General features: G+C 36.8%; 1 protein-coding gene across 1 annotated transcript; it reads left to right on the top strand.

The window, feature by feature from the left end:
- Positions 1-3,287: 3,287 nt before the first annotated feature.
- Positions 3,288-3,743, top strand: LOC145669090 (uncharacterized). Its single transcript, XM_081737440.1, has one exon. The coding sequence runs from the start codon at positions 3,288-3,290 to the stop codon at positions 3,741-3,743; it is 456 nt and encodes a 151-aa protein (XP_081593566.1).
- The last annotated feature ends 10,695 nt before the right edge of the window (positions 3,744-14,438 follow it).

Raw genomic sequence — 14,438 nt, forward strand, 5'->3', positions numbered from 1 at the left:
ATATTGATAAATATAAAAAATGTGTAATGTTATAATATATTATATATAAACGGAAAAGTAGAATATTGTATTAAAGGTGATATTAAATATATGAAGGCTATTCAAAAGATAGACGGTTTATATTCTTCAATCCAGGGTTCTTCACTTCATAGTAGGACTATTACGGAAGTCCCGTCCGGACGACATCTACAACGATAACGTTGTATATAATATTAGCAATCTGTGCCAGATTATAAAAAGGGATCAAAGGCGAATTATTTGAGCAGTATTATGTATAAAGAAAAGAAAGACACATAGAGATTTCGAGACATTATTTTGTAATCGTTAACTAAAAAGAGAGTTGTTGCTATAGTAACGTCGTAAAATAAGTGTGCATGTAGGTAGACATCTTGTTGAGTAAATAAGTGTGTAAAATTTGTAGATATCTTGTTGGATATGCAGAAAGTTGATTATGTACGTTTCTCATGGTTGAGTATTAAAAGTCCGCTCAGAAAGTGATAAAGCGTTTGAATTATTTTGAAGATTACTAAATACGAACCAGGAGACACCTTACAAATTGTCAAAAACCTTCGAAATTTGAATATTTGGCAATTATTTATTCATGAAAAATAACGCGATTAACCTCAAAAAGTCGTACAGGTTCATACACTCGTGCTAGGCTACTACATCAAATTTTTAGATCTGTCAGTTTTTAAAATGTAAGGACGTTGTTCCTTAGTACCCTGCCACAATTGAGAGATTTCCATGGTACCAGTGCCAAAATGTAGATTTGGTAGTCCTACGTACCAGTTGATCATTGATCTGTGTGCCCAGGTGCCACAATCAGGATTAGCAAACTTTGCTTCAAGTGCTACCCATACTAGTCTCGTGAATCATGGGTACTATAACAATTAGAGACTTTCTTTTTTCACCTTTGATACATCGGATGATTAGCATACGATATATGGAGCGCAATCCGTACCCACATTTAAGAAAATGACAACAGTGTTCAGAACTGAAGTCATGTTGAAATAGTTTCGCAAAACGAAACGGAACAAAAGCTAACAACATTTGCCCTCAGAAAATGTTCTTCGCATAGCGCAATAGTTCAAAGATGTGGTCCTTCTCAGAGAGGACAATGAAAAAATGACATGGATAGGGGCCGACGACCGGATTTTACCCTTACGTTTGATTGGACAGTGAAATAGGTAGATTTAGGTCAAGCTTCGTGTTTTCCTGAGATTACTTTAATGCATCTGAGGAAATCTGTATTTATCTACAGAGATGGGAAATTGCAGAGGTTTAGTGGTAGATATCTAAGGACAAGATAACTTTTATCCCTGTGACTTTACTCAGTTACTTTGTTACATTGACAGCGGCAAAATATTTTTTGCGTGGACTGTAATTTTGACATACTTCAAATTCAATTCGCAAATATAAAAATTTAGGTAGTTCTGTTAGTGTATGTGTTGAAGGTCAGCAAGAAACTGAAGAACGGGACTCTATTGTTATTTTTAGTAAAGCGACGGAGACTCGAGAAGACAATACAAACATCTGAAAATCCAGTGATGAGAAATTCATACAATTAGGAGAATATTGGCACATCGAAATATGGTGTATGTTTTGCTTTCAACTCATTCTAAATACACGCTTTGCTTACCATGTTTTGATTAAATAAGGACTCTGATCAAATCGAAAGAAGTGAGAGCTTTATAGGCTTGTATCACTTACCCAAAATGACATACTACTCTCAAATATCACATGAACAAAATGTGAAGAAAGCGTGTACCTTTAACACATCTGCTAAATGAGATGTGGAATCTGATTCATGTATACTTTTACGTGGATTCCGAATCACTGTAATGCGCTCAGAGAACAAACAATAATGCCACTACGAAAAGTGCCTACTCTTGAATACATGTGTAATTGCTCTTATAATAATAATTTCATAACACTGAATCCAATTGAATTATTTTAAAGCATATTCGTCCATGAGGTCATCTTTCTCCTCGTCTCGTACACCCATGTGTTTAAACATCATTCCATTGACCTAGGAGTACCCAAATTAGTATAGAAAAAGTGCTATCTGTAACGTACTAAACAATCAAATTTTACATTAGCATAAATGAAAGTTCACCAATGCCAGTTTTGACGTCATTTGACCCCACGAACGGATTTGTTTAGAAACAGATGCATTGGATTTACAGTTAAAAAAAGACAGAAATTTGTCCAAGAGAGGGCATCTTTTACCAGTTCTATTGGCGTCACTTAATCCTTTCAAGATTTTATACACAATTCCAAAAGTGCATTACCACCTGCAATCCTCCTTTGGTGCAACAGCAGGCAACCCAAAAAGCACGGAGGTTGGTTTCTTTGCGAATTTGAAAGGCATTGCAGCAAACCTCAATTTTGTACATACCTGTTCACAAAAAGCTGGAAACTCGTTCAGAAACTAAGTCAGAAAAAGTGAGCCTCGATCCGTCACAATATCCGCAGATCTATACACTGGGAATGCATTTTTCCTCCGATCTTTATACAGACACTAGCTGCAAACCGTACTGGCATGCGAGTGATGTGAAAATGTAATAAACATAATCAAACTACTTATTTCTGAGATTAATACTGATTGCACACTTCATGCACAGTTCCAATATGCAAAAAACAATCAATATCTTAAGTAGAAATTACTGAAAAAGTCCGAAAATGACTATTTAAAAATTCAAGTGTCAACCTGCGCTTGGAGCGATACAATTATCAATATTATAACGCATTTCATTCTAAGTGCTTCCGTAGCCATACTGGTTTAGTAATGGTGATTGAAATTTCTGAAGCGAAGGGCGACGGTTCGAGCCTCCGTGCGGCGAGTTCGTTTTTACTTCTTCCTTTTTTAAATATATGGGAACTTTGTTATAAATATAAATTTCTACTTTGAAGTGCTTCGAAAAACAATCAGAAGAACTGTCACTTTTCAAATCTATGTTACATTTACTAGCCCGCCATTTCCAGAATTTATGTATGAAAACATTAACACAGATGTCAAAAATGTAAATTATTCATGCTCCTGAGATATATATATATATATATATATATATATATATATATATATATATATATATATATATGTGTGTGTGTGTGTGTATGTGTGTATGTGTGTTGTGTGTCACATAACTCTTTAACACTTTTTTTCGTGAAAAATGCTGAACTACGAAAATATCACGTGTGCCTTGTCGCAGCAGTCGAGTTTCTCCACTTAAGCCTACGAGTAGAGAAATCACCTACAGCCAAAAGCTGCAATTCATTCATTAGTCATGGCTCATCGTGGTCGGAATGTTCGCGAGCAGCTTACTACTCTTGTTGAATACGGTGGTATGAGTGTGAGACAAGCTAGCGAACGTCTTGGTGTTCCCTGTTCTACAGCATATACTTGGTTGAAGAAATACTCAGAAACAGGTATCGTGCCTAGAAAACCTGCCACTGGGCTTGAAAGGGTTTCAACCCAACAACAAGATCGGGCCCTAGTTTATGTAAGCCGTCGCAATCATTTCATGTCATTCCGGCAGTTAGTGATAGCGTCTCGGTTTCCTGGCTCCTTCCTCACCGCTCTGCGACGCCTTAAAGATGCATGGCTTCACGCATATCGAGCCGCGTGTAAGGAGCAATTGACGGATAGTCATAACGTTGGTCGACTAGAATTTGCTAAGGCAAATATTGGTCGTAACTGGGATCATCATCACAGACGAAAAGATATTCTCTTCAGCAAATGATGGTCCTCGACTTGTGTATAGACCCACAGGAAAACGTTTTGATCCACAGTACATGCACAGAACGCATCGTATGGGTCATGTTACTATTCACTGCTGGAGATAACTGTGTAAGGATACAGTTGGTGAATTACACCGTATAGAAGGCCGATTGAACAGCCAGAAGTAGGTGGATATTGTGCATTATGGCTTGCTCCCCGCTGCGAGAAATTTATTTAAAGACGGCATTGTAGAAGTTCAAACAGATCATAGCTCAATACATGACTCCCATCTAATTCAAGCCTGGTTTCAGGAGGAACCCAATGTTGAGCTAGACGACTGGGTTCCAAGAGGATCTGACTTGAACCTAATGGGAAATATATGGGCGTAAATTACAAGAACTCTACACGAAAATTGGACTGATACCCCACCAAGGACAGCTGACGCGCTTGAGAAGCTAGTCTCTGACGCATGGGAAGAAATAGCACAGGGACATGAATATGTCGCTAGCTTGGTAAACTCATTATCAAGATGGTTAAGATGCGTCATCGAAGCTAATGGCGATTATACAACTTATTTATACCTGAATAAAGATTTGTCTTCATACCCAGGTGACCTTTGAGCTCTTTCAAGAGCTCACTAAGTTTTTCCATTTTTTCATAATATTGCTTTCCTTGGGCCGTTTGTGTTTTGTCGGAATCTGCAATATATATATTATTTCTGCTCGTTTGTTTAACCTACACAAATAGTCCAGTGGTTAGCACGTGTGCCTTTGTTGGACGGGGTACCGGGTTCTATTCCCACTGAGAGAGGCTTGTGATTTTACCTATCTGTGATAATTCTGTGTTCGTACCTTTGTTGTTAAAGAGGTACTGATAATATAAAACCGAGTAAAACAATTACAAATAAAAAAATCAGTTACTGAGGAACGTTCGGTAAGTCAGTTTTGTTTTAATATCTAATGCCTAGCGCATTCGTTGTTGGGTCTCATAGTTGCGGGTTCAAATTCAGTTAAGAGTCCATTAAAATTTTACTTCAAGTAGAATTTATTTGCATGAAATCACCCCTCCTGATTAGCCTAAAGAACTTAAACATTGAGAAAAGTATATGGTAAAAATGAAATAAATAATAAGACAGTAATAATGCTATTTATCTGTATCTATCTACATAGGATATAAATGAAAAAAGACGTCGTCTATCAGAACAAAAAATGGCTTAACTGTTTGAAATGATTTTATTAGTTAACACTTTCACCTACCTCAGACTCATGGGCACCAGAAGAGGACAGGGTGGGCCGCCCTCTGACTCACGAAATGTATACAAACAGAAATACCAAACATAGTATATAGCAACCATGAAAATAGCCCCTCCTAGAACATTTTAGGGTGCCATGCGCGGACTGGCTTGTTGTCACCCCATTTTTATTAAGATGCGTGTCCTAACAGAAGAGAGGAGTTAAAATATATGCCAAAAATAGAATATCTCACATTTTTGAGATGAAACTTGACCCCATTCGATGACATCTTTTCGGTCCGTCTTTCGATTCGTCGCGGAGAATCGGCGAAGGAACCGAAACGACTTATCGCCAGTCATGTGCATGCGTTTGTCATTATATATATGTTTTTCCTGACGAATGTTCCTAAAGTGATCTCCGGCGTCAGCAGTAACCCATGCTTCTACATACACAAGGTTGCTGTTTCGCGCCATTACAGGAGAACTTTATATATACATTGTAAGTGCTTTCTAGACTCATCTCAATGTAAATGAATCATGCGTATATGGTATTTAATATATTTTGGTGGAGTAATTTTGTAATTCATTGGCATTTCGTCGCGACTCTGCCACCGGTGGCCCACTGATGGTATAATTTTCAAAACGGAAGTGGGGCCACCGCGGATCGTTGCAGTGGGGCCATCAATTTTTAGCGAGAGTTTGCTTGTTACTTATCGATGGTCCACCGACGCTTACGGCACGGGGTAACTTTAAATTAAATTTAATTAGGAAATCGCTTTAGTTGCTATAAGAATTAGTTTTTGAACTTGGACTGTGTAATATTGGTCTTTTGAGGTAAACATTTCCTAAGTTCAATTTCGAGTATCTTCGGGAAACAGTAAACCAAAAAAAGATGATAGTTTCGAACCGACAATCCAACGTTCACAATCAAAAATATTCTGCAAATTTGTATTTACCTATTTTAAGTGTAATAAGATATGTTGATCCGTTATTAACTGTACTGTAGAAACAATTCAGCATTGTAATACTTAAGGATAAAGTATTCCGAAATTAGGTATACATGTGAGCACATGGTAGTTGCCTCAATCCAGATATAATCAATGCCTTCAATTTCCTTCGTGAAATTCAAACCGATTTTCCTGCATACTGTTACACAACGACAATTAGTCTAGTTGTCTGCGTGTCCAACTGCTGAGCCAAATAGCAAGCAACCCAAAAAGCCCGGTCTTTAAGTTGGTTGTGAACTCGAAAGGCGTTGGACCAAACCTCAAACAAACATATCAGTGCGGCAAACTGCCAATAAGAGAATAAAGCAGATTGTTAAGAATGACAATTTTGTTATCGTGACGGAGTTGGATGACATCAAAACTTACAAAATGATCTCACTTAAGAATTGGATACAAGATGAATGGCAAGAAACAGATATCAGAGGAAAGAATTGCTACTCTTCCACCCAAAAAAGAATTTCATAAAAAAGAAAAAAGTTACATAATGTAAAAGTTTAATAAAAAGCCCCCACCGAAAATTTTGAAAGTTGACACCCGAAAGGCAACAATAACAAACCGAAGTAAACGAAATTGTATACAGATATTGCAGACATAAAATGAGGAAGTAAGGGTTTCGTATGTTCCTGGAAAAAACGGTTGAATGGGTCACGGACCTCTCCAATCCTTTCATCACAAAATATCAAACACCTAGTAACAGTATGTCAGATGACTGTAGAAGACATGAAGAATTACAACGAAACTTTTTGTATGGACAATACGCAAAAAATAAAGGAATTCGGTTTTTTAATTTTCTGCGGGAAAAGGGTTATAGGTGGCAAAATCACCACCCAAAATTTTGAAATTTGACGCCCGAAACAGAAAAAGAAGTGAACCCAAGTGAATGAAATTGTGCAATTATATTGAATACATAAAGTGAGGGAATAGGGGTTTCGTATTTTCCTAGAAAAAACTACTGGGTGGGGCACGGACCTCTCCAAGCCGTTCATCCCGAAATAACAAAAGCGCTAGTAACGCTATATCACATGTATGTAAAGGACATAAAGAATTGCAACGAAACTTTGTTAATGAACAATACACAAAAAATAAATGAATACAGGTGTAAATTTTCTGCGTAAAAACGATTTTAGTGGGCACAAGGTCCCACCCAAAATTTTCAAAGTTTACGTCCAAAAGACCAGAGGAAGTGAACCAAAGTGAATGAAACTATAGACAGATATTGTAGACGTAAAATAAGGTTATACGGGCTTCGTATTTTCCTGGAAAAAACGGTTTCGTGGGGTATGAACCTCTTCAACCCTTTGATCACGAAAAATCAAAAGAACTAGTAACAGTATGTCAGAAGTGTGTAAAGGACATGAAGAATCGCATCGAAGTTTTGTGTACGGACAATACAGAAAAAATAAACGAATACGGTTGTTTTATTTCGTGTGGATAAATGGTTCTATGTGCCAAAATATCCCCCCCAAAATTTTAAAAGTTTACGCCTGAAAGACACAGAGAAGTGACCCGAAGTGAATGAAATTGTGCACATATATTGCAGATGTAAAATGAGGATACGGGCTTCATATTTTTCTGGAGAAAACGGTTTGATGGGGCACGGACCCCTCCAAACCTTTGACGACAAACAATCAAAGGTGCTTGTAACAGTATGTCAGATGTGTCTAAAGAACATGAAGAATTGCAACGAATCTTTTGTTGGATAGCACGCAAAAAATAAAGGAATCCGTTTTTTTTTATTTTCTGTGGAAAACAGATTTAGGAGACACAAGCCCCCATCCAGAATTTTGCAACATGACATCGGAAAGGCAAAAGGAAGTGAATTCAAGTGAACAAAATTGTGCACAGATAATGAAGACATAAAATGATTGAATACGAGTTTCATATTTTCTGGGAAAAAAGGGTTGGATGGGGCACGGACCCCTCCAAAGATCTGATCACAAATTATAAAAAGTGCTAGCTACAGTATGTCAGATGTGAGTAAAGGACATGAAGAATTGCAACGCACTTTGTGTATGAACAATAGGCGAAATAAACGAATAGTTTTTATTTTCGGGGAAAACGGTTTTAGGGGCAAAATCTCCTCTCCAAAATTTTCCAATTTGACCGCGAAAGGCAAGAAGAAGTGGACTGAAGTCAACGAAAAGTGCCCAAATATTGTAGAAGTAAGATGGAATTTGTGTTTCGTATTTTCCTGAAAGAAAAAAAAAAACTGTTGAGTGGACCATGGCGTTGAGTGGCGGGAGGAGTGGACTGAAGTGAATAAAATAGTATGTAGATATTGGATATGTAAAATATGGAGTTACGTGTTTGACAAAGTGTTGTGTCTGCATCCGATTTCTTTAAATTTGGCAGATCAACTGCAAGCATGAACAGTATAGTGTATTTTATAGTATTTCAGAAGAACCTTACAATGTTTTTGGGCATAAGCAAGAACACGTGTCGATTTATTTCCAGTTTGCTGTTGATCTGCAATATTTGAAGCAAAAGCGATAGGGACACTTGAGAAACACGAAAGGCCTTATTTTAAAAAGGGTCTATATAATATCTACACACAATTTCATTTGCTTCTCTCCACTCCTTCTTCCGCTCTTTTTTTCGTATGGGGCCTAGGCCTCAACACTGTTTTTCCGCAAATATTAAAACACGCTTCATTTATTTTTTGCAAGTTGTCCCCATACGGAGTTTTGTTGCAATTCTCCATATTCTCTCGTATGTCTACTTGCACTTTTGATGTTTTGCAATCAACGGTTTAGAATGTCAGTCACTCACTCAATCGCTTTTTTTTTCAAAAAAAAAAAACGAAACAATATTATATCATTTTACGGCTACAATGTATGTGCACTATGCCATTCAGTTCGGTGCAGTTCTTCCTTTTGGGCCTAAAATTTCAAAATTTTGGGTGGGGCTTTTGCTCCCCGAAAACCCTTTTTAGCTGAAAATAAAAAACCTTCTTCGATTATTTTGGTGTATTGTCCCTACACAATGTATCGTTCCAATTCTTCATGTCCTTTAAGCATTTCTGACATACTGTTACTAGCACTTTTGATATTTCACGATGACAGTTTTGGAGAGGTCTGGATCCCACATATGCCATTTTCTTTTTTCAGGAAAATAAGTAACCCGTACTCCTGCATTTTATGTCTACAATATTTGTGCACAATTTCATTAACTTCGGTTCACTTCCTTTGGTCTTTCGGGCCTCAACTTTCAAAATTTTGGGGTTTGGCTTTTGCCCCTAAAGCCGTGTCCCGTAGAAAATAAAAAAAACGTATTCGTTTTTTTTTGCGTATTGTTCCTACACAAAGTGTCGTTCCAATTCTTTATGTCCTTCAAGCACTAAAGAAATACCGTTATTAGCACTTTTGGTATTTCGCAATCAAAGTTCTGTAGGGGTCTGGGTCATACATAAACCATTTTTCTTTCTTTTTTTAAGGAAAATAAGAAACCCACATTCCCTCATTTCATGTCTGCAATATCTGTTCACAGTTTCATTCACTTCGGTTCATTCTTCTGGCCTTTCGGGTCTCCACTTTCACAATTTTGGGTGGGGGCTTTTGCCCCTAAAACCGTTTTTCCACAGAAAATAAAAAAACCCTTATTCCTTTATTTTTTTGCGTATTGTCCATTAATAAAGTAGTGTTGCAATTCTGCGTGTGCTTTACACACATCTGACGTGCTGTTGCTAGTCACCTTGGGTATTTTATGATCAAAGGTTTAGAGGGACCCGTACACCACCCAACCGTTTTTTTCAGAAAAGTACGAAATCCATATTTGCTCATTTTACGTCTTCAATATCTGTTCACAATTTCATTCACTTCGGTTCCCTTCTTGTTGCATCTCTTGCGTTAAGTTTCAAAAGTTTGGGTGGTGACTTTTGCTGCCTAAACCGTTTGTCCGTAGAAAATATAAAAACACGTATTCGCTTATTTTTCGCGTGTTGTCCTACATAAAATTTCTTTGCAATTCTTTATTTCCTTTATACACATCTGACATACTGATACTAGCAATTCTGATATTTGATGATCAAATGTTTGGAGGGGCCCGTGCCCCACTTCAGCCTGTTTTGCAGAAAAATACGAAACCCGTATCCTGTCATTTTATGTCTGCAATATCTGTTTCATTCACATAGGTTCAGTTGTTCATGCCTTTCGGGTATCAAGTTTCCAAATTTTTGGTGGGGTTTTTATATTACACTTTTATGTTATGTAACTTTCTTCTCTTTTGTGAAATTCTTTTTTTAGGGGGAAGGAAGGAAATTCTTTCCACTGATATCAGTTTCTTGCCATTCATTTTGTATCAACTGCTTACGTGAGATCATTTTGTAACTTTTGATGCAATCCAACTCCGTCACGATAACAAAATACTCATTCTTAACAATTTGTTTTATTCTCTTATATGTAGTTTGCCACACTGATATATTTGTTACAATATATAAGCAAAATTTATTTCTGTTTCGTTATACAGGTTTCTATAGTGTCAAGTTATTATATTTTTGCTATAATATTTTACAATTAATATTTTTATTACAGTGTCTAAACATATTACAAAACATGATAGCCTATATTGTATTTACGTATCTTACGTAATAAAATAAAATATATATAGTAAGTAAAATATAATATTGTTCTAATTTACTCACACGATCAACTAATTCATAATGATCATAAGCTCTTAACAGAATTAATAGAAAAACAAATACTATCAAGATAAGAAGAAATTGTGGTAAATAAACAAGAAATGCTAAAAGAACAAGAAATTATGGTAAAAGAAAGATATACATTAGAAGCAAATTGGGATAGTAAACATGAAAATGAAAATGTATCTTTCAATGACAATGACAATTATGATGAGATAAATTCTGAGGTGCGTATTTTTTAAAATATCTTTCCGTCTTCGGTACTCACAAACCAAGTCGTTATTTTTTTTCCTTATATGAGAAAGATCTTCTCTAATTCTTTACCTGTGGGTAACGTACCCGAAATGGCTGACAAGGTTCCACGTTGAACTGCGACACTTATCCGTTGAAGAAAGATTTAAATCCTTTATATCCCGTTTAAGTGAAGTACGATGGCCGATTTCCTTGATAAAATTAGCTTCTTCTTGACCCCAAGTACCAGTTGACTCGATGGCAATTGGAACAAACCAATATTTATCAACGAGATTAATATAATTATTCCTCTTGCTGGTCTCCTTACGAGCAGCTATGATACTTGCGCGTGATGAGGAATGTGCAAGATTGGAGGTAGCATAAGTATCTGTGCAGGTGAAGTCCCAAACCAGACCTTTCCCTTTTTTCAAGGGCACTAAATTCATTCCATCTGGTCTTTTTCCGTCTGAACGACTGCATCCGTTTGGTTCTCGTACTGATGGGACACCTGCAGATGTGAGAGCTCTCAAAATGTTATCGTTCACACTTGAGTGCCGTGATTGGCTACCTGCGCTGCTCTTGCCTGATAAGCCATGTAAGCTTCTCTTATCGACGAGAACGGTGTGGTTCGAAAATATCTGCTCCTAACCGCAGAGCTGTAGCTATGCGAAAACTTTTGGTGTTAAGGTGTACACCAAGAGAAGATGATGGTAGAGCTTGAAGCCATGCACCGTTTTCAGGGCACAAAAGAGCTTGGAATCTGGCCTTGACTTCGATCGTATGAGTTGATTCTGTTAATGAGGACAGATGGTGTTTTAGTATGGGTTCGTCGAAGGCTGATTGAAGATTTCTTTTCTCGTTAGCGGGAGGAGCAGACCCTACTAAATTAGACCAATTGTCGATGCAGTGTTGTACCTCTGAATCAGTGTCCAATTGGACATCTCTCTGTAGCAGAATTCCAATTAATCGCGTGCTACAAGCGGTAATGTACTTTTGGAGTCGTGCACACCATCAGAAATTGAACCCTGGTACCCATGCATGAAGAAAACGTAGTAAGCATGCATGTTACTATATTTTCTTATACTTCGTGAGAAGCATGTACGTAGAACTATATTTCGGGAGAGGGTCCAAATTTAAAATGGGAAAAATAAATTATATAACAAATTTGTAAGATCACCACCAAAAATAGACTAAATTTACAGAAAAATTGATATTTTGAAGAAAGGATCTGGACACATTGGTTCTATCCCCTGTGTATGTCCCTGCCTTGTGATGTGATACTTCAACGTTTCTTTCTCTCTCTCTATGCCATTTTTGTAAAAGAAGTGCAATAATAGAGATCACTTTTTTATAGAGTTTCGGATGGGTCTTTAACTAAAGTGAGGATGAAAGTATAAAAAGTGGCCTTATGGAAGTAAATTATGCACTTGCGTTGTTTTGCCACTGTGGCGATGTAACTTCCTGTTCTTTAAGTCTAAAGAAGAAAAACACTTTCATTGAAAGAACAATTTCGTGCCGCAAAATGTAATCTGGGAATCAGATTTCCACCACCACCCCTTCAGAGCCGGATTCATATGCGTTCCATTCTTGCAAATTAAAATTATGGTCCCGTCGAAGCTACGCTCATCTTCTAGGGAGCAAACCTCTCTATCCAAACGATTCTTCTGGATCCGCTAGTGATACAGATGTTTATTATCTTTCGCAAGGGTCACATCTTGGATTTGTAAATATTCAAAAGAAAAATTTGGTGCATATTCTCTAGACTATACTGTAATTTGAGATGGTTGTGCTTATTTCCTTCTATTAGAAAAATAATCCCAAAATATTAATATTAGAACATGGTTGTACATTGACATAATTTATCTCCTTCGATGCTATATGATATTGTTTCCTAAATATGATTTGATACATGAATGCATTTCTTTTAAATATTAGTAGGGACCTTTGAAATCTGAGAATTGGTAAACAAAATGTTCAAATATTCTGAACGGCTTCTCCAGATGTGTTTGCTTTTCATTGATGAGTATAAAGGTCTAAAAATATATGATCAAAAGTAACACTTCTCATTTAACTGGACAATTTAATTAGAATCAACAGCATATTTCCTATGTTTTGCTTAAAATCCACTAAGATGAATTGTAACATTACAAGTACCTATCGTTAGCAATGATATTCTTATAAGCATATTTGAGTCATGCTTAAAATTTTTAAATAGTCTAAAAGAATCCGCCATTGTTCTCTAGATCTCTGGTAAACTTGTATGATCCAACGTTTGTCCTTTTATGGTTAGAAACATGCCAATATTCAATTCGAGGGTTTTTAAATAGTATATCTTCTTTTCACTTGAAACTTGAGGATAACTCATGGCATGACCTTATTTTTCTGGAAAATTTGAAACTTGAACCGTGGAAGGCAATAATCAAGATCTATTAATATGAGTTACTAAAAATTTTACAAGTTTATCCTTAGATAGATCATACCCTAAGATAATTGGTAGAAAGTTAAATTGAGTGAAATCTGATAGTCAATCTCTGCTTCAATAATCCTGTTTTCTACATTATTTACTTAATAGCATATACATTTGAAACTTAACGAACTCGAGTCATTTCTATATAGCTTCCTTAAAATGAATCTAAAATTGATAGCATATAAAAAGAATGTGCTGAAGAGGTCGTCGTCGAAATTGGGAAAACATGAACATCCACTGTGGTTAATAAGAACCTAACCTAAGTTTCTTGTGAGTTTTAGTTTACTAACCTATAAAGAATATTATTAATTTCGGAATCTGCTCGATTCAATGAAAAGTATTGAGTTAGTTTCAAACAGAGCCGTTAACTATTTAACTTCTTCAGCACAAACAACAGGCGTTATTTACAGTCAAGAGTGTTCTATGACGATTTGATGAGTCATCAAATGGAATTGCATATTTGCTGTTTCGTGATTTTGTTTTGAACTAGCTGAAATACCCATTCTTTGCGTCAGACGAGTAACATATCAATGTGAACAAACTGAACAACGAAAGAACAAAAATATCGGTTACTTCCTACTACGTTAACATATACTCGTAAACGCCCCTGAGCCCCTTCCGGAGATGTATTTAGAAGTCAGCGTATGTGGAAGTTTTACCATTTATTTTAGTGACCGCGAGAACTATGGATTTGACACAAATAACAGTCATTTTGGATTGTTCTCACATGGCTTGGTACCCCTCCCTCTCCGTTAGCCCGGCCTGCATACAATGATAGCTGAACTTGAAGTACTCGATAATGGAAATGTGCCCAGTGATTTCAGCGACATCGAAAACTATAGATTTGACAGTAAGATCAGTAATTTTGGATGTTTTACATGTCTCAGTATCCTTCCCCAGTTGACCCTCGGCCTGCAGTTTTGTGGTAGAGTGCATGTCAATAGTTTGATCCCTGCTCGCACCAAGTGAACCTTGGGGTGGGTAAACACCGTGTTCGTGAGTTTCCTCGGGGTTCTCCGTTTCCCCCCATTTTCTTCATTCCACCCTTTCATTAATTTTTCATCATCACCACCTCCTTTAACCTAGTCGGCAGAACCATGGGACGTAAAACTCTAAGATTTGTTTTTTTTTTTATTTTTCACCTG

This window comes from Thermobia domestica, chromosome 13, assembly GCF_964235325.1.
Source record: "Thermobia domestica chromosome 13, izTheDome1.hap1.1, whole genome shotgun sequence".
In the NCBI taxonomy this organism is placed as follows: Eukaryota; Metazoa; Arthropoda; class Insecta; order Zygentoma; family Lepismatidae; genus Thermobia; species Thermobia domestica.